We start from the raw sequence: 19,618 nt of genomic DNA, 5'->3' as shown, positions 1-19,618 counted from the left end.
GGGTGGGAGGGGACGGAGGGGTCAGAGGGGACGGAGGGGTCAGAGGGGGTTGCGCGGGAGATGGCGGTTACGCAACTTTGTGCCGGTTGTGCCACAGTCGTTCTGCGGGCATGGGGCGATCACCGCAGGCACTGAACCGAACCCAAGCCAGGCGACGGCGTCGGGGCACCGGATCTCGGACCGCAGTCTGTGGCCCCGTTGCTACTCCTGGCGGAGAGAAGCGCACTGCTATGCTTATGAGGTTGGAAAGCTAGCTCATTCTTTTGTTGTCGTTCGTGACTCTGCCTGTGTTGTCGTCGTTTGCGGCTCTGACTCCGTCGCTTACGTTTGAGGCTGTGTTCGTCGCCGAGCTGGGGCCGTTGTCGTTGATCGCTGGGGGTAAGTCGCCAACAGGCAGCAGATGGAGAGAAATGCATGGGCATGCTTACAACGTTGGGATGATAACTGATTCTGTTGCTTTCGTTTGAGATCTATGGAAGTTGATGTGTAGGAGTCAATGTTGCTGATCGTTGCTTGCAGGACAGTCGGAGGTGGGGAGTCGGAGGTGGGTGGAGGGGGAGTCCGCTTCTCACTGGACCATCCATTCACAATATCCCTGGCCGCTCATGCCCACAAGTCTTGGGTGGTCTGCCTAGAGAGCGAGGCCCGCCTGGTCCATGCGCCAGAAGAGCCACGCCGTGGTGATGAGGAGGAGGATGCCAATCTTCCACCCGACCTTGTACGCGACGGCGTCCCAGTCCCACCTGCGACCCCACGTGAAGACCTTCCAGCCGGTGAGTCCCTCGGGCGGCGGGCGGAATGCAGGCTTCGGACTCGCCGTCTTGCCCCGGAACGGACCTGGCGTCACATCGCCCGGACTGCCGGACTCTTGGAGCACATTGCTCGTGACCCACATCTGGATGCTGCGCGAGCCGCCAGTGGTCACGCCGATGCAGATCCACGCGAGCAGCGGGCGGGCTGGACCCAGGAACCAGAGCGTCAGGTACGTCGCAGGCCAGCAGAGGCACTGCAGCGAGACGAGTCGCGTGATGGTCGACGGGAGAGAGTAGTAGCTGCGCCAACGGTACGTGAGGCCGTTCGTGAGGTAGAAGCAGAAGTGGGCCGTGAGCATTGCCTGGGACGTTAGCTGGGACAGAACAGAGAGCTTACCCAAGCCATGGCGAGGAGCATGTCGCCGCGGTGCACGGGACGCTTCACGCCCTCGGTGATGTTGCCCTGGACGAGACGGTCGAGCTGCTCGCGACTAAAGTCGACGCCCCACGGCCACGGGTCCTCCCACAGGTATCCAGTGCAGAGGGCGTGGGCGAGGACGGCGCAGCCCCAGAGGGCGGGAACAACGGCAAGCAGTCGCAGTCCAATCAGCGACGAGCGCTGGAAGCGCGCCTCGATGCTGGCGGCGCGAATATCGACGATTCGAGGGGAATCTTCCTCGCTGTGCGTGCTGTCAAAGACGAGACCGAGTGCTGCAGCAGAGCGAGGCGGGCCGATCGGAAGCGAGCGCTGCCGCCGCCTCGCGCGAGGGCTGAACGAGATCGATCCACTCGACGGCGAGTCGCCGTCCAGGTCATCGTCCGCGTCCTCGCTTCCCGTCATACCGCCAGGCGGGCTGTGGAGCACGGGCGACTCTGCATCGGAGCTCTCCTGGCTGCTGCTTCCGCCCGTACCGGAGCCGGGCGTCCACGTCGTCAGAGGGGAGAGGTGGGGCGCAGGCTGGCGAGGCGAGTAGCGCGCCGAGCTGTAAGCATTCAGCGGTGTCGTGAGCGTCTGCGCGCGGATCGGCGGCGTCTTTCGACCCTGGCTCCGCCGCCGGACCACATTGCCCTCTGTGCGCGCTGCCTCTCGCCGGCGCTCCTGATCCTGCTGCGTCGCCCAGCGCTCCACCGCCTTGGACCGCAGCGCCTGCAGATCGGGCTGAGATCGGGAGCGATTCTGCTGCGCCCGGATGCGCCCCGGCACGAATGTCGAGTCCGAGTCGACCTCGGTGTCGTCCGACGACGCATTGGACGCCTGCGAACTGATTCGCGGCGCCATCGGTGCCACGGGGCGCCGCGCCTGCACTGACGGCACCGAGGGCTGCGGGTGCGACATGCCACGCCCGCCCCCCGCCCCGTTCGCACCAGCTCCTCCGTGGGCGCCCATCGGGAAGCGCATCACGCCGCCCGGCTGCGCATTAGGCGGCACGACTGGCTGGCCCGCCGCCAATCCACGCAGCGCGATTTCGGGCGAGACGTTCACGTTGCCGGCTACCTGGTTCGGGGCGTGCAAGAGTCGCGGGTCGACGAATCGCTGCTGCTGCTGAAGCGGAGGCGGGAAGGTGTTCGAGTGCAACGGGCCGTGGCCGTTGGGGAGATGAGACTGAGACTGAGGTGGTAGTTGCTGTGATGGTGAGGCTGGCAGACCGGTATGCGCCTGCAGGCCAATGTCGAGGGGTTGGATCGTGGTGAGCGGGCTGAGGCCAGCTGTCTGCGGCTTGCCCATCGGTGACGACGGAGCAGACTTGGAGTTTCGCCCGTCACCGAGTTGCGCGAGCTTGATCGACGACAGGACGGGAGGGTGCGGTCCGTCCTGTGCTCCACTGATGCTCGTGAAAGCGGGGAGGGCATGCTGCCGGAGACGAGGAGACTGGCGGGGAGAGGGCGCAGACAGTTTCCGCTGGTGCGTCATATGCTGTTGCTGTTGTTGTTGCTGCTGCTGTTGGAGCTGCTGCGCCTGCTGGAGGAGGAGCGCCTGGTGGACCTGCTGCACTTGCTGAGCCTGCTGCTGCTGCTGTTGCTGAGGCGTCGGGGTGATGGTCGTCGGCTCGGTAGCGTACGGCAGGTCTGGCAGGATAGCCGCGCCTCCCGAGAAGGAGCGCGGACGAGCCTCAAACGACATCTCAGAGCATGGCGCAGAAGCAGCGGGTCACGATGAGGGAAGGCAGTGCGGTGTTGCGAAGGTCGGGCCGGCGGTTGGCACTAATGAGATCGCTGGACCGTCCGCTGCAGTGATCCGAAGTTTCTCGCTGGAGGTAAGCGCGATATGCGATGCGAGCGGCTTTGGTCCGGAGGAAGAATGTGTTGTTGAGCAAAAGCTGCTCGTGTCGAAGGCGGAGAGATCTGATTCGAAATAGACTCGGGGTGCGAGAGAGCGATGGTGTGGAGGAGAGGAGAGTCGAAGCTTGTATCAGGGGGTTACAGGTGCGGTTGCTGGCGGGGAGGAGGAGTGTAGTTGGGCGATGATGGCGATGACGCTGCTGTGTGGTTTGTTGGATAGGGAGGAACGACGAGGTCAGATGACAGGTGACTTGGGTGACTGGTAACTGGCGGAGGTTGTGGTGATGCTTTGGTGGTTGGCGGTCCAAACCTGAAACAGAGCAGGTATGCGGAGAGCGGCGGCGATGTGGTTGGCTGGAGCTACACGCCTTTGTCGGGACCTCTTTCGCAAGCGAGCGACTGGGTGAATGCAAGCCAGAGCTTGCTCGACGGGACGGATAGGGTGTTAAGCGTATAGGCGAGGAGACGACGCTGCTGGTGCATACGATCGCGCTGAAGCAAAAGGTACGCGGGGTGAGCTGCGTGCTGCGTGCACGATGAGGCTAGCCTGCAGTCGATGGCGACAGGGCACCAACGACGAGCGGCGGCGGTTGTACCGCATACGGTAGTCGGCATCAGGCACGCACCCACCGTAAGTACCTACCTCCACCCACCTCCTCCACCCAGCCACGCATCTGACATCAGACTCATCCCAGCCTCTCTGCCAACTCTAATCCATCGCTTCCATACTCTCGGCACTCTCCTATACCTACCTCCCAGCAGCCTCGACCGACAGCGAGCTTCAGTCTCAACGACCAACCGACAGTCAGCAGCGTGCTCGATTAGCGTCTTTGGGTCCATCACGTTGCCTATTCAACAAACTATCAGACGTCATCATTCGACGCCGTCTCGCCTGCACCGCCGCCAGCTCATCCGGTGAGCCAGCTCCGTCTAATCGTTTCCATCGGAGCTGGGTCCAATAGCGAGATCTCAACCCCACACTGCTCCGCTGCGTCACTGTCAACTATACAGATCTGACCGCAGAGCTACCAGCGTAGAGCCATTCGGGCTCTCCGATCAGTCATCTCCGACACTTCTACAGGTGGCTGTCTCGATCGGCCCAAGCTCGGCGACGTCATCCTCGGTCTCAATCTCACTCTTGATTCCCGCTCCTGTCATCCGAGAATAAAGAGACAGCACCATGCGAAAAGGCGCAGGCATCTCCGCCCTACAGCGACACACAGCCACGGCCTCCTCCTACTCCGCGCTCTCCTCGACTCTCTCAAGCCAACAACTCACCTCGCTGGAGACATCACTAGCCTCGTTCCGCGAGGAGCTTTCCCGCTTTGCGTCTCTCCACGGTGCCGAGATCCGGCGCGACCCAGCCTTTAGACACCAGTTCCAGCGCATGTGTGCTGCACCCGCTGGCAGCCAGCGGGTCGGCGAAACCGTCCTGGTTCGCCGACAGTCTGGGGTTGCGGGAATGGACGTGTGCCTTGGCGTTGCAAGTTGTCGACGTCTGCGTGTCGACTAGGGAAAGGAACGGGGGCGTGATCGAGCTGGGCGAGCTCACGCAGCGCGTGAGGCGAATGCGCGATACGGGCTCGAGCAAAGAGGAGATTACGGAGGAAGATGTGAGGAAAGCCATCGACACCCTCGAACCCCTTCATGCCGGGTATCGCGTGAGCGAGGCCGGCGGCGTGACCTACGTCCGTACCGTTCCCCGCGAGCTCGATACGGACCAGAGCATGCTCCTCGTCCTTGCGTCCGAGACGGGTGGACAGCTCACGGCCGGCGGTATACAGAGCAAGACGGGGTGGAGTAGAGTTAGGGCCGAGACGGCGCTGGGCGACTGTGTCATGCGCGAGGGCATGGGGTGGGTTGACGATGTGGATGGGAGTGTGTGGCTCGTGGCCGCTGTGGATTTCGAGGATTAGGGAAGGTCTGTGTTTGTTGTATGGATATCTTGCCTCTTTGCCTGTTCCAGTCCTGCCTGCATCGCTATACAAATCTACAATCTTCACAACTAGTACCCGAACGGGTTCTGCTGCTGCTGCATGTATGGGTTGTAGCCCGTCATCTGCGGGCCCATCCCCATCATGCCCGTCTGCTGCATGCCCATGCCCATGCCCATGTTGCCGCCCATCATACCCGTGGGCTGCATCATCATGCCCGTCTGCATGGGCTGCTGCATGCTCCCGTTGTAGCCCGTCGTGAGCGGCCGCAGCGCATCGTACTTGTTCGACGGCTGGGGGTTCTCGTTCTCGTTCTTGCTGAAGTCGGTCCGCTTCATCGCCGAGAAGATGTTGGACGGCGCGAATTGGTCACCCGACCCAGAGGACTGCTGCTGCTGCTGGGGCATGCTCGGCGGCGGCGCCTGCATGTTCGCGACAGCGTTGAAGGACGAGTTCTGCTGAGGTTGCTGCTGGAAGCCGGGGAAGCCCGTATACGCGGGCTGCATCGGCTGCTGTCCGTAGCCGCCCGGGGACATGCCGGGAGACATGCCAGGCGACATCGGAGACATATATCCGGTCTGCTGCGGCATCATGTTGTTCGCCGTCTGGTGCGTCGGCACGAAGCCCGTCCGCGCCGGCTGGAGCGGGTTGAGCAGCGCCTCGTTCGAAGCGACCGGCGCAAGCGGGCCGCGAGGACCGTTCATCGCCGTCATCTGCGGCTGCAGCTGCTGTTGCTGCTGCTGCTGCTGGAGCTGGCTCATCGGTGTCGTGTTGTTGCCAGCGCCAAGACCGTAGGCGGAAGGAGGGGGCATGTTGCTCGCCTGGCGCTGAAGGTCGGCACGACCGGCGACACCGGCCTGCGCTGCCTCGGCCATCTCGCTGCCGCCCGGAGGAGGTCCGGTGGCGGCGGGGCGCATCGACTGGATCTGCGCGAGCAGAGCATCGGTGCTGTTCGCTTTGGCGGCGGCAGGCGCAGGCGATGGTGTAGAAACGGGAGGAGGGGCAGGCGACGCCGGCTTGGCAGCAGGCTTGATTGTCCACGCGTCGTCGTCAAAGCTGAACTTGGGCTTGGGCGGCTCCTTCTTGAGCAGATCAACCTCCTTCTCGGGAGGCGCCGGAGGAGGGGGCGTCGGAGCCGCCGGTGGCGGTGACGGCTTGCGTACGGGCTCGGCGGGAGCAGGTGAGATTGAGGTCTTGGACAGCTGCTCGGTAGCCGCAGTGAGGGCGGCGCCATCAACCGAATCGGCTCCAACAGTGTTCTTGCGCTCCGGCCGTCCGCGGCGGGTGTTGTTGGCGAGCTTGCCGTCGGGGCCGGTGAACAAACCAGGCGCAGGCGGCGCAGGTGCCTTGCCGGCATTCTCCTGCTCCTGGAGCTTGCGAGCATACTCCTCGTCCTGGTCAATCTGGCTCTGTTGTTCGGGCGTCTTCTTGCCGTACTTGGCTTGGATCGCCTTGCGGACACGGATCACGTCACCCTCGCGGAGACCGAGCGAACGCATGGTCGGAGCGTCCAGGTCGCCAAGAATCGACTCATCGATGCGGTCACGGTCAAAGTTCGATGCGTAGCGCGTGCAGTCGTCGACGTCACAGCCGGCGTCAAGGAAGAACGCAAACCAGTCAAAGTGCTGCTTGGGCGGACGCTGCGAACGCTCCCTTCGCTGATGCGACTCATAGCTGACCTGCTGGGACGGTCGGCGAGGCTGGGTCTTGGCGAGTGGAATGTCATCGTCGTCAACTGGCGCAGAGGAGCGGTGCTTTTCCCGACGAGCCAAGTGCTTCCTGATCATCGCAGCGTCCTCGTGCGACATCTTCTCGATCGGAACCTCGATGATAACACCGTTCATCTTGTGCAGGCGGAGCTTGTTGCCGTTCATGCCAAGGAACTCGGCTTCCACCTTGAACTGGCCCGTTCGATCGCTCCACACGCGGGTTCGCGCGGGATTCGGCTTCGGGCGGTTGTTCTCGCTGGGAGGACGCTCCGGGGCACCCTTGTTCTTGCCACTGGGAAGGTTGCGTGCAGCGACCTCAACGTCTTGGGCTGAAGGTCGCTTGCTGACCTTGGGCGGCTCCATGCGTCGGGCAGCCTCGCGTCTGCCTGTCAGCTTGATGATACTACAAACGCCAGCTAGGTATACTCACCGCTTAGCAGCCTCCATCTCGCGCACGCGACGCTCTTCGTCCTGATGAGCCTGGAGAGCGCGCTCACGCTTGGCACGCTCCTCCCGCTCAACCTGCTCGGCAATTGCTCGGTCGGCAGCCTCCTGGGCCTCTCGGTCGCGAGCCGCCGCTTCGATAGCACGACGCTGCTCCTCTGCCTTACGGGCCTGTTCCTCGCGCTGGGCAGCCTCGGCCGCTGCCGCAGCGGCGGCAGCCTCCGCATGTCCGTTCTGAGCAGGGCCGCCGGCAGCGGCACCACCCTCTGCGATTTCGACGTACTGAGCAGGCACGACTCCCTCCTGGCCGCGCGAGTTGCGGACGAGCCACCACTCATCGTTCTCCTTCTCAACAATGGTGAGATTCTCGCCCTCAGACACAGTAAGCTCATCGTCGCCACCGGCCTCGAAGTCGTAAAGGACCACGCAGACTTCCTCACCGGCCGGTGCAGTGGCCGCAGGGACTGCAGCATCCTCAGCCCATCGCACCGACTTGGCCTCGGCGGGAGGAGACACATTGTCGTCCTCTTCCGACGTGACCCCGCTGCCGGCATTGGAGGACACCTGGAGAGCCTCGCCCGTGGCCTCCTTGCTCTGCCTGAGCTTGGCAATAATCTCCTCGGCGGTCGACGGCGAACCAGTGTTGAAGACGAGGGGTTGACCGAGAGTAGCGATGGTGAGGTTGATGACCTTCGACGACGTTCGCTCAACATAGGTGAGATCCTCGATCGGGAACTGCTTCACTGGGGACTGCCTGTCAGCTTGATGGGCATCGGCCAGCTCACCTTGTCCATCTCTGACGCGAAGAAGATTGCGCCGTTACCGACACTCAGAGTACCCTTCTTCTTCAGGCTGCCCTCGACCTCCGAGATCGACCACATCTCCAGCTTATCCTGACGTTTGAGCTCGCGCTGGTGCTCGGCGGCAGCCGCACGCTCCTCCTCGGCTGCACGTTGCGCCTCGACCTCTGCAGCCGATGCGGAAGCGCCCTCTACTTCCACCTCATTCGCTGCTTCCAGGGGCTCGCAGTAGTTCTTGGGGACAAAGCCCAATCGCTCGTCCCCACCCTCTACCCGCACGAGCAACCACTCGTCCTCCTCGGCGAACACATGCAAAACGTCGTCCTCCGCCATCGACAGCTCCTCTGGGGATGTTGACTCATATTCGTACAGGGCACGGGTCGAGTTGATCGCGGGGATCTGCTTGTTAGCTCGACGCTTCCCCGCCGCTAACGCACCTCTTCAACGTAAGTGCAGGGAATCAAGCCGATAGGTCCCTCTGCACCTCCGTCTTCCTTGAGCTTAGCCTTCCACCATCTGAATAATTCGAGAAACGTTTACAGACGCGTGATACGCGGGGAAAGCCATGTCAGCGCCAGCTTTCTAGGCAGCAGCGGTCAACCTACTCGTCGTCACCCTTCTCGATAATGTACAGGACCTGATCCTCCTTGAACGAGATCTCGTCTTCTGGGTCCTGGGCTGCATAGTCGTACAGCGCCTTGACGACGGCGACGTAGGCCATGGCGCCGGTGTGATGCGTTGGTGTCTAGTGGGGTTGAAGTGGGCGGTACAAAGGTGCAGTCGGGTAAGAACGATGGATATGGTATAGCTGAATGAAGAATGAGAGAGTGAAAGCGGTGTACAGCGACCCAAAGAACGAACGAGCTCGAGAAGAAATGTTGGTGATAAGAGTGAACTCAATGCGAGCAGCGATGTGTCTGGCAGCGTGTGCGCTGGCCGTCGACGCCGAACCGAGCACAGCGCCAGTGACATGACACCACTGTGATCGCCCTAAGAGTGGGGGTCGAATACGCCGTCTCTGTGCCAAGAACCGCAAGCGGAAGGCGGAGTCACCTTCCCTGCGCGCCTCTATGACGCTGGCTGTTGCGATCTGGATGCTTGTCCGGCCGATCCAAATAATCCATGCTCCTCTGTCTTCGTCACTCTCGTCACCGTCGTCGCCATGTCTAGGCCAAATCAGTCCCGGCCGCTGGGCAAAACGCCTAAACCCGCTCCGCCTGTCCCCAATGCACCCGGCGCTACTGGTGGACCCATCCCCCGTCGATCAGCGGGCACGTTGCCTGGTATCGCCCGTACGGCGTCGACGCTGCGTCAACTTTCCTCGTCACCCGGTGGCCCGAATACGCTCGCCTCGTTGCCGGCACACCTCCGCAATCTGTCCGCCCCCAGAGTACCATCGCCGCTGGGACAAGGCACGCCGGGCCGCGCCATCCGGCAGTCCTTCCCTGCCCGTACTTCGAAGACGACCGAGAAGCATGTGTTCCTGCCTGAAGATCCCCAGCTGGCGCCCCTTCCACCTGGACGAGGTACAGGTGTTGAACCTCCGCAACGATCAGGCAGACCCCGGTCGCATTCGTCCAGCAGTCTCACCCACCATGGCTCCTCTACCCAGCTGTCGCGAAGTCAACAGCAGAGCCTGAATCCATACGATGAGCAGAGCGATGCGGAGAAGATGACAAAACGCGAAAGGCAGGAGAATGGCCTTCCTCGGCTCACTGCCTACAACACAGCAGAGGGCTATCGACTCAAACTGTTGCAAGCTTTTCTCAAGCGAGAACATGGCGTTGGAGTCGTTCGTGTGTACGACGACTGCGTGTACGCTGTAAGTTGTGAGAAGCGTCTCCTTCGCTGACAGCAGGTCTACAACCTCCCCCTCTTGCCCGGCTACGGCGCTGGAACACGGGTCCGGTCCTCTCCAACTGTCAGGTCCCCTGGTGGAACCTCCATGATGGAACAGATGACTCAGGCGGAAGAAGCTGGCTACGACGACGAATACTTCCCCGTCGTCCCCGAAGAGTCTGCTCCGCCCGTCACTGCTCCCCACGACCCCTCAGAATACATTCTGAGCCACTCACCGCCGGAGCCTATGCCGATTCAGGAGGTGGACATGTCCATGGAGACTATCATCGAGCAGCCTCTAAAGGAGACTGACGACCCGACGTCACCAACCTCTGCGACGTCCAGCGAGGGGCAACAAGCGAGCACGAGTCTGTCCCCGCCGTCTGACATGTCGTCGTACAAGCGACCTGAGCAACAACAGGAGGATGGAGAACGCCAGGGTGTCCACATTCCTGGAACTCACATGTCACCGACTCACCCGGGTTTCCTGGAGCACGTTCCCTCGTCAGCCCTCTCACCCTCTGAGTTGCATCGCTCATCTCGCAGGCGGTATCCTTCGCCCACGAAGCGCCGTCGTGATCGTGATCGTTCGCAGAACCAGGTTGCCGAGGCCGTCTTCTTTTCTTATGGCGTCAGCGTCTTCTTTGGCTTCCAAGCCGACGAGGAGCGCGAGATCATGGCCGACTGTGAGGCTGCTGGTGTCTGGCAGCAGGGTCTCAACGAGGACGACTGGGAGATCGAGGAGTTCCACTATATCGTAAGGCCAATCATGTCGAGCAATACTGACGTCTCCAGTACGACGACGACGCAGAGTCACCCCGTATCTACAATGACATGTTCAGTGAGTAAAGCTGGGGTCCTCTTCCGGTGTAGCTGACATCAGCCTTCAAATCGCGTTCGCACTTGTTCAAGCTGTCGCTTGCCCACGCCATCGCTCAGTCGACGAAGCTTTCCGTGTTCGAGAGCGCGATGCAGGAATCGCTCGAGCTCACCTCGACGTTCCCGAAAGAGCTCAGCACGACTGGACATCTGCAGATGAACCGTATCGAGGCGCTCAAGATGACGGGCCGTTTGTTCAAGCTGCGCATGGACGTCAACCTCATCAGTGGCGTACTCGACACGCCCGAGCTGTTCTGGTCGGAAGCGTCGCTGTACCCTCTGTACGAGGCGATCAACCAGTACCTCGAGATTGGGCCCCGCGTGCAGGTGCTCAACGATCGCCTGTCCGTTGTGGGCGACCTGCTGGAGATTATCCACGACTACATCGACCAGCGTGCGACGCACCGGATCACGTGGATCATCATCTGGCTTATCGTTGTCGCGTGCATTGTCGCGTTCGGCGAAGTGTTGGCCCGACTGGTGTTCCATTCGATGCCGAGGAACAGTGGCAAGTCGATGCTGATCCGTGCGGCTCGCACCGTTCTCGGCGTTCAAAAGTGAAGGCCGCCCTGTGCCCTGCCGCGCCTGCCGAGAGGGTGCGAGGCTCGGGACGCCACGGCCGCCGGGAAGCCGGATGGTCTCGTTGTAGCTACTTTTGCATTGAAGTATCAAGTGTGACACGATGTATAATGCCTATTCTTATCAGTTGGGTTGGTTCCACAAGCAGCGGCGTACACGAGTGAGCAAGTTGAAGTAAAGCATTCAACGGGCTGGCTGTATGCTGAATGCCGGGATGAAACGTGAATTACGTTAGCTCAGAAATGACACTTGCACGTGGGGCCAGTCTGAGGGTGATACGGAGAGCGACCCAGGACGAGGGATAAGATTCAGAACGGGAAGGGGGTGTGAATGAGCCTCGAGCTTGATGAGCATCGCAAGCTGAGACGACTCCTTAAACTCTTTCTCCTTGCACTTCCCCTGATCCCCTACCCACAACAATCCGGGCCAGCCGAACCCACCATGCCGGACCACCTCGCAATCACCTAAGAGAAGAGCATGAAGCGTAAACCTCAGCGTACGACGACGGTATGCGCCGTACCCACGGTGTGGATTCGAGGACCAGGGCCCAGGACTACGCCTCCCCTTGCTTGACCCTGCACTTGGCCCGGGTCGCCCAGGCGGTCGGGGCCTGACACAGACAATAAGGTCGATAATGAACAAAGTGCGTCACCATCACTGTGCCTTTTGTTGTGCGTCGCGTCCCGGGGCAAGAGTTCCATGGGAGATCTGTCGCATGTCGCAGTTCACTTTCCTCTCACACCACTCCCAAAGCCTGCGCACAGGATCCGACAATCAGCAGCAGCAGCAGCTGCCTGGGATGACCAGGGCGATCAACCAGTTCCTGACAGCCTGGCATGCCCCAATCTGTGTGATCCTGCGACCTGATATGGCTTACGACCTACTCACGTCCTGCGCATCGCCCGAGGGCACGGGCATCGCGCCGACGCACAGGTGCTGTTCTCGGCGAACACGCACATGCCGTGTCTACCAAGATATCTAGCTGGTCTACATAAGACTAGAGTTTGTGCCTTCTCGTTCACCCCTCGTTCTTCTACAAACACTACTTCACTTCTTTACAACACCGCCTTCACCGACGGTACCGATCTTGGACGACGTATCCGCTTCTTCTCTAGTCTACCACTATCCACCCAACTTGCAAGACGTGAGTCACGAACTATCGCCGCCCAGCTGACATTCTAGACTCTCTACCTTCCTTCGACATGATCCTCCCCTCCCTTCTTGTCCTCGGCGTCGCGGCGGCTCTCCCCCTCTCCGCCGAGAACTACGACTTCAGCGTGCGATGCGAGCACGGCCCCTCCTCCACTTCGACCTCCTACGCCGGCGAGCCAGATACAGGCTGTGTGAATGTCGGCGCCGCGGGCACGAGTAGCTGCTTCTCCTCGTGCCAAGCCCTAGCCCACGACGCCTGGCAATGGGGCGCCGGCTGCAAGATGTACGTCTTTGCCGACCGCGACTGTGGAGGCGACTACAACTCGGTCGAGCTCTGGACGCCCCGCCCCGACTTTGAGCATCTCGCAGGACCGGCCATGAAGCTCCCGTCCGAGGGGTGCGTGCGGTCCTACTCCGTCCACTGCCCCTTTGGCAGCGTTCGCTGGCCGAACGGCGTCAAGAAGGGAACGGCACTCGTCATTCAGTAATCACCTCAGGCGGCGCCGCATGCTCCACCACCGCAGTGCCGATCAGCAAAGGACCCGATCGGCACAAACAGCACCCCAAGCAGTACACGGCGTGACCGACAATCATTCATTTCGCGCGCAACACGCGCGCACACACGCACACACGCACACACGCACACACGCACATCAATCATCGCTTAATCAGTTGTATCTACATTTCATCGGCATCGCGCAGCTGCGCGGCTTGTAAAGGACCCCTGTATAGTCCACACGACATGACATGACATAAGAAAGACCTCGCAAGTTTCTCGTGAGCTCGCCTGTTTGTCTGCTCGGCAGAGTTGCGTTTCCAGGAGTCAGTTGGGGGTCGGGGACATCGCCGTATGCTTTTGCCGGAACATCGGAACGCCGGAATGTTGGAAGTTGCTGCGCAACGAGCACCGATGAGAGCGGCGTACGCACTGCGATCCTGGGAGCACTGCACACAGTGCACACTTGTGCAGAGCTGAAACTGACAGCCCTTGGTCAGCCCCTGTTAATGACCTCTGCCCATCGCCCGGGCTCATGTCCGGAGTCGTAGCAGTTCAGCAGTCATAAAGTGCGAGTACGTCTGTCCCAAAAGAGCGGACGACCTTTGTCGACAAGGGGGGGGTCAGCAGTGGGACCGAAACTACGGGTCACAGTGCAAGTGTGCCGTAACGTTCTGGCCCTGGGACTACCACCGCTAGGTGCGCTTGCCGAACTCAAAATGCACCCCTCCCCCTCCTCGGTAGTGTGCTGCTGCATGGAACATCAGCTTGCAGAAGTAGTCCGAGACGCCGGCGTCGCAATCTCTTCCCCGCCGCTTGCACCAATGCGCGTCCAATGGACTCGGTGCTCGGTGACGGCCCGCGGCCCACAGTCCACGGCCCACGGGGTGACGGGCTTGCGAGCTTGCGACGAGCTTGCGTGCGTCCACGACCCACCGCTCGTCACATCCAGACCAGGCTCCAGTAGATGGGACACCGATCGCTGCGGCTCTCCCTCAACTACCAGACTCCACTCTCTAGGCATATCTCGGCATGTATTGCTCTATGCGCAGGACATGCCACTCCGCGCTCAGTCTCAGAGAGCTAGCTCAAGAGGCACAGGTGAGCATGAGAGGCGATGAGATTGTGGGTCCTCAGGAACGCGTCGTCGTCCGGGGTTTTGGCAGCCCTGATGTGTAGGGCTGACCTTGTTTCATGTTTACTGGGACGTTGTGACGTTGGCTTGCTGATGAGATGCGACAGACTCGTCGTGGTGCTACGGCGTAGGCATACAGCAAGTACACGTACACCGAGATATGCTTCTCAATCGACAGAGTTATCATGCTTCTTGGGCTCTATGAGACCATCCTGCTGTCTGTATTGGGACGTGAGCTGATGGCGATGCCGCGAGGAGCGAGGAGATTGCACTGCCACCGTACCACCGCGCTGCCCAGGAGGCCAGGCTGGCCTGCGTCTCTCGCAGGCTAGTATTCCCGAGCCGAAACTTTGGGTTTTCATAGCGTACCTCGGTTGCTGAGCATGCTGAGAGCTACGGATCGCCTGTAGTTCTCTCCTAAAGTATACCCATGAACACCCATTCTGAGCCGGTGGTCGGCCATGCCACTCAGACTATGGCCCACGACCCATCTCGCCGACTCGCCGACTGGCCGACTCGGGGCCGCGACTAGCGCGACTCGGCCAGCTTCAGCGGAATTAGTTGCAAGATCAGCTGCCCACTGTGTGCTGTGACAACGCAGGGTCGAACAGCTCGGTGTGCGTGTGTGTGTGCGTGTGTGCGCGCATGTGTGCAGGCCGTTGCTGGAGGCAAATGTGCAACGCCAGGGGAGACACGAGGGGCAAGAGAGGCGTTTCAAGTGGCATTAGTGTCGATGTGAAACGGCACACGATCGTGCGCGCGTGGACGTGCATGGGTTGACCACCAGCTTCGTATTCTTCATATCGACCACCAGTTCTTGTCACGGTGCGCATTAGAGTGTGTAGTGTGTGCCGGCAGACTGGCCAGACGAGGCTCAATTGTCTTGATGCAGATGGCAGGTTGCCACTTCCGCAGAGACGATCGGCAGCTTGTCCAGCACATTACCCGACGAACGTTGAGGTGCACTCGTTGTCTGTTGTCTATCTGGGCACCATGAAAGGGCATAAGGGCATGATGCGTACCGCTTGCGTACCGATGATCTGTGTTCTCTGGTACTCGGCCATGACTGACGAGCAAGCCGAGTGGACTCGAGTGGACGCCTTACGACACGCCACTAGCCGACCTTGTGGCTAGTTTCAGCCTCTCCCACGCTCGTCCCCACACCTTCTACCAGTCATGCCACTGCAGGAATTGCAATGCATGCAGTGCGGTCGATGCCTTTCCCAGTGCCCCTTCATGAGCATGCGGAACTAGCTATAGAACCTTTCTGGAGCTTGCATGACACATATCAGAAGCGGAGTGTCCAGAGTACGTCGAGACGTTTGGCCGGCCTCCCAGCACCTATAGGTTTCCCCACGGTGTACCCAGGGGTTCAGAAACGAACTCTGGATGAGATCTCTGCGTCGAGCTTTGGAGGAGGGGTTTCCTAGATTCAATGTTTCCCACGGCCGCCCTATCCCGTCCGATTGTCTTTCTCTTCGGCAAGTCGGCATCTGCACTGCCTAATCGGACTCACAGTGAGGTATTAGTAATGACAGCGCTTAGGTAGTATACGTGACAAGTGTTGTTACATTGGTATCAATATGTATATCTACTTCTTCGTCTAGTCATGCCTATGCCAGTGGTGATGATGATGATGATGATGGTGGTGGTGATACAATACTTCTCCCTTCTCCCTGACTGCCTTCCCTATCTCTCTGATGAGGACCCCAATATCGTGCGGCACGTGTCCCTAAGCGTGCGCGGAGTGGGGGCTGCCCTGATGTTGCTGCTCATGCTCGCGCTCGTGCATGGCGCGGAGGTCCATGTCGCTGCGTGCGCGCTGGATCTCCTCCGATGCGTCGTACGTCGGCAGACTCGGGTCGAGGGGCACGACAAACGGCTCGGACGAGTCGGTGTACGACGGCACGCGCGAGAGCTCGCCGTCGCTCGCCCCGCCAATTGAGAACGTGGCTGGCGCGCGGTGCGTGGATGGCCGCGCCGGCTTGGGCGGTGGGGCAAAGGACACGCTCGGCTCGCGGCCCGAGAACGCAGTCCCCGCCGCAGTCCCCGCCGCACCGGGGAGAGAGCTGAAGCTCCCGCTGTGCCCGTTCTGGGCCGACAGGACGGGCGAAGTGTGGTTGCTGCCGTGCCCGCTGTGGTGTCCGCTCGCCGGTCCAGAGGCACTACCCCGGCCGATCATGGAGGACATCTTCAGGCCACCGGGCAGGTGGAACAGCGAGCCGAGACGAGTGCTGCTGTGGCTATGGGTGTTGTGCGAGTGTGAGTGCGAGCTGTGGTGCTCGCGCTCAGGTGACGAGGCACGGGAACCCGCTCGAGATCCGGCACGCGAGCCTGCACGAGAGCCAGCACGCGAGCCCGCACGGCTGCCGAAACGAGAAGCACTGCTAGAGGCGATCGCAGAGTTGGAGGAGGAGCCAAAGCTGCCGCTGCCAAGCGAGCGGAGCATGGCCTGCTCCTGGTCGGTGAGCTGGCGACGGGGCGGAAGCTCGTTGTCGGGGGACGCGGGGCGGGAAGGAGGGCGAGAGTGGGGCGGCGAGGGGTTCGGCGAGTTCTGCGCGCTGCGCAGAGTCGAAGCGCTCGAGAAGCCACTGAAGCCGCTGCTGCCCGCAGCCTCGGCGATGGCGACGCGGTCGTAGACGTGGTTGCTGTACGACGGAAGCTCGTTCTGCTGCACCTCTCCCTCGGTCGCGAGACCAAGGAGCAGGTTGCGAGCGGGCAGACCCGACTGGTGCGCTTCCTGCAGGAGAGAGTGGTCCAGAATGGTGATCGGCAGCGCACAACGGAGCTCACTCGTGTGTCCGTCCGCGTTCGTGATCGCGCACGACCACTTCAGCTTGTGCGTGACCTGTACCGGCTTCAGGGACGCGAGCCCGCACGGCTGCCGAAACGAGAAGCACTGCTAGAGGCGATCGCAGAGTTGGAGGAGGAGCCAAAGCTGCCGCTGCCAAGCGAGCGGAGCATGGCCTGCTCCTGGTCGGTGAGCTGGCGACGGGGCGGAAGCTCGTTGTCGGGGGACGCGGGGCGGGAAGGAGGGCGAGAGTGGGGCGGCGAGGGGTTCGGCGAGTTCTGCGCGCTGCGCAGAGTCGAAGCGCTCGAGAAGCCACTGAAGCCGCTGCTGCCCGCAGCCTCGGCGATGGCGACGCGGTCGTAGACGTGGTTGCTGTACGACGGAAGCTCGTTCTGCTGCACCTCTCCCTCGGTCGCGAGACCAAGGAGCAGGTTGCGAGCGGGCAGACCCGACTGGTGCGCTTCCTGCAGGAGAGAGTGGTCCAGAATGGTGATCGGCAGCGCACAACGGAGCTCACTCGTGTGTCCGTCCGCGTTCGTGATCGCGCACGACCACTTCAGCTTGTGCGTGACCTGTACCGGCTTCAGGGAGTGCGACGGCGTCGTCCATGGCGGGATCGGGACCATGAAGATGGTGTTGACCTCCTCGTCGCCGACCATGAGGTCATCGGGGTTGGTGTCATCGCGGGAACTCGAGGCGACGTTCGAGGTCGAGGCCGACGCCGATGCGGGCTCGGAACCATCCGGCGTCGGCACCCGGTTGCTCGGCTTCCAGGCTGCCGGGTTGCCGCCGGCCCACGGGTGTAGCGGCTTGAGAATATCTTGGCGCTTGAGCACGGCCTTGTTGTCGCCGACCTCGTGACGCATCGTGATCACGTCCTTCTCCTCTTGATTCACGGACCCACGCGTGTACACGAGCGTAAACTCCTTCAGCGTCGTCACGATCCAGCTCACGCGCACCCCCTTGGCGATCGGCATGAACTTGATCTGGACGGGGATACTGTCACCCGCCGCGTACGCCTTGAAGGGTAGCGTGATGCTGTACATGATCTTGCCAGGCCACGTGTTCTCGATCTCGAGCGTCTGGTTGAACTCGAGCGCCTCGGACGTGAATGTCCGCGCGAGGTTGAAGCGACGCTGCGCATGCAGGTTGAAACCCAGTCCCGCGCGGATCACAGTTGCGCGCAGCTTGTACTGGATGTCTCCCGTGCCTGTCAGCGTCGTGATCGAAGACGGCAGCGAGTTGTCCAGCGTAAACGAGAACGGATACGTGTGCTGTCCGGCTTTCAGCAGGTGCGTCTTCTTTGACGGGTTCGCAGCGTGCAGGAACGACCAGTCATGGGTCAGAATCGGGTGCGTGAAGGAATGGCTGCTTCGTCAGCTCGGTCACTCGGCCATGCCTGCGCCCCGGCAATCAGCATTCCTCGTCGCCGGTTGTCGCGACGACGCCTCGTCCATTGCGCCAGCGCTGGGTCAAACCGGGGATGAAAGAACTCACTTTGAGCCGTCCGTGAACTGCACCTTGGCCTTGGCGGTTAGGTGAAGCTGGACGTCCTTGACGTTCATGTTCTCGGGCAGTCGGAGCACGACGGCGCCAGAGAGATAAGCCGAGTCCATCTCACCACCCTGTCCACGGAGGACGAGGTTGTCGCTGTCGAGCACGATCTCGACGGGGTTGCGGTCAGAGCCGGGAGTCGGGTGATACGGCTGTATCGTCGGGCTGTAGACGGGAGGGAAGGCACTACTGGACGCATTGCCCATGACTGGAGTCTCGGCGGGATAGCTGGGCGCGGGGTTGTGAGGAGGATGAGGGGAAGTCGCCTGCGACGAGGACGCCGTGTGCTGGTTGGAGAAGTAGTCGTTGAGCGGATCGTCGGGCGTGATGGCGGAAGAAGCCATTGCGGACGAGAGACCTGGTGACGCCGGGCGGCTCACCGCCGGCGTATTCGTCCCCGAGCCTGTTCGCCACGGCATTGCGGAGTGTGTGATCAAGGCCTGGGTGCGGCGATGCACTCAGGTCAGCGGGTGTGGAAGGGCTGGAACACGCTGTAGCGGTGTTCTTCCTCGTCGGAATGTCTGGATTGGCGGGTGGTCGCCGATAAGTCGTATCCGAGGCTTCGTGGTGATCGATGTTGCGGATGCGAATCGAGTGGGTGTTACGCAGTGATGTTGATGTTTCGGTGCCGGTGGTAGTGTATGTGTTGACAAGAAGCAAGACAGAGATGCGTGGATGGTGGTGGAGCGTGGTGGTGATGGGGGTGGCCACTTCGTTTGCTTCTGGAATGACACAGCTTGGCGCGCGCGGACAAATATTTCGGTCACGTCGGCAGTAAGGTTGAAGATTACGCTGCTGCTGCGGGTTGAAAGGCTTCGGATGATTTCGACCCGCGTGGTGTCAGGTGTCGTGCCGGTCGTGTCGGTATTCTCTCAAGCGAGCCTGTGTCTCAGCCCCTGGGCGTCAATCGAGTATTCTGGTGTGTGGGAGGCGATGGGTAGTGGATGAGTAACGATGATAGATAGCAACAAGAGACGGTGAAAAGATGCATAGGTTGCGTGCTGAGGGCTGGACGGGATGCGGTGCGGGGTACCGGTGCGATACGCATTGCGGCGGGGACCGATTGCAGACGCTCCTGCAAAGATATGGCCGGCGAAGATAAACGGGGACCCGAAGTGCGTGCCCTGGTCCTTGGCACAGCAGCATAGCGCGGCCAGATTCGCTCCGCCCAGCTCAACCGCTGCTCCCCCGCCTACCACTAGATTCCAATTGTGTCCCACCGCCCTTGGCCCTGATGCCTGCCCTGGCAGCTCGGCTGCTGCATGCTGCCCTTT

At 61.3% G+C, this 19,618-nt stretch overlaps 5 protein-coding genes across 5 annotated transcripts; 2 read left to right on the top strand and 3 right to left on the bottom strand.

Annotated features, from left to right (window-relative positions):
- Nucleotides 1–631: 631 nt before the first annotated feature.
- Nucleotides 632–2,874, bottom strand: A1Q1_00965 (uncharacterized protein; the record flags this gene model as incomplete). Its single annotated transcript, XM_014325588.1, has 2 exons — nucleotides 632–895; nucleotides 1,150–2,874. The coding sequence occupies 2 exons, from the start codon at nucleotides 2,872–2,874 to the stop codon at nucleotides 632–634; spliced, it is 1,989 nt and encodes a 662-aa protein (XP_014181063.1).
- A 1,525-nt stretch (nucleotides 2,875–4,399) lies between these two features.
- On the bottom strand, nucleotides 4,400–8,640 carry A1Q1_00964 (uncharacterized protein; the record flags this gene model as incomplete). Its single annotated transcript, XM_014325587.1, has 6 exons — nucleotides 4,400–4,955; nucleotides 5,045–7,057; nucleotides 7,106–7,854; nucleotides 7,905–8,347; nucleotides 8,404–8,435; nucleotides 8,525–8,640. The coding sequence occupies 6 exons, from the start codon at nucleotides 8,638–8,640 to the stop codon at nucleotides 4,400–4,402; spliced, it is 3,909 nt and encodes a 1,302-aa protein (XP_014181062.1).
- Nucleotides 8,641–9,081: 441 nt separating this feature from the next.
- Nucleotides 9,082–11,198, top strand: A1Q1_00963 (cytosolic protein required for sporulation, Rmd8p; the record flags this gene model as incomplete). Its single annotated transcript, XM_014325586.1, has 3 exons — nucleotides 9,082–9,711; nucleotides 9,775–10,599; nucleotides 10,671–11,198. 3 exons carry the CDS (start codon nucleotides 9,082–9,084, stop codon nucleotides 11,196–11,198), a joined length of 1,983 nt encoding a protein of 660 aa, XP_014181061.1.
- A 1,220-nt stretch (nucleotides 11,199–12,418) lies between these two features.
- A1Q1_00962 (uncharacterized protein) lies at nucleotides 12,419–12,856 on the top strand (the record flags this gene model as incomplete). The annotated part of the gene is made up of 1 exon (XM_014325585.1): nucleotides 12,419–12,856. The coding sequence occupies one exon, from the start codon at nucleotides 12,419–12,421 to the stop codon at nucleotides 12,854–12,856; it is 438 nt and encodes a 145-aa protein (XP_014181060.1).
- Nucleotides 12,857–15,731: 2,875 nt separating this feature from the next.
- Nucleotides 15,732–18,763, bottom strand: A1Q1_00961 (response to drug-related protein; the record flags this gene model as incomplete). The annotated part of the gene is made up of 4 exons (XM_014325584.1): nucleotides 15,732–16,739; nucleotides 16,825–16,847; nucleotides 16,900–18,158; nucleotides 18,288–18,763. The coding sequence occupies 4 exons, from the start codon at nucleotides 18,761–18,763 to the stop codon at nucleotides 15,732–15,734; spliced, it is 2,766 nt and encodes a 921-aa protein (XP_014181059.1).
- Between the last annotated feature and the right edge of the window lie 855 nt (nucleotides 18,764–19,618).

Source organism: Trichosporon asahii, assembly GCF_000293215.1.
Source record: "Trichosporon asahii var. asahii CBS 2479 unplaced genomic scaffold scaffold00038, whole genome shotgun sequence".
In the NCBI taxonomy this organism is placed as follows: Eukaryota; Fungi; Basidiomycota; class Tremellomycetes; order Trichosporonales; family Trichosporonaceae; genus Trichosporon; species Trichosporon asahii.
The sequence above is the reverse complement of the archived record's forward strand: the minus strand, read 5'-3'. Positions and strand labels throughout refer to the sequence as shown.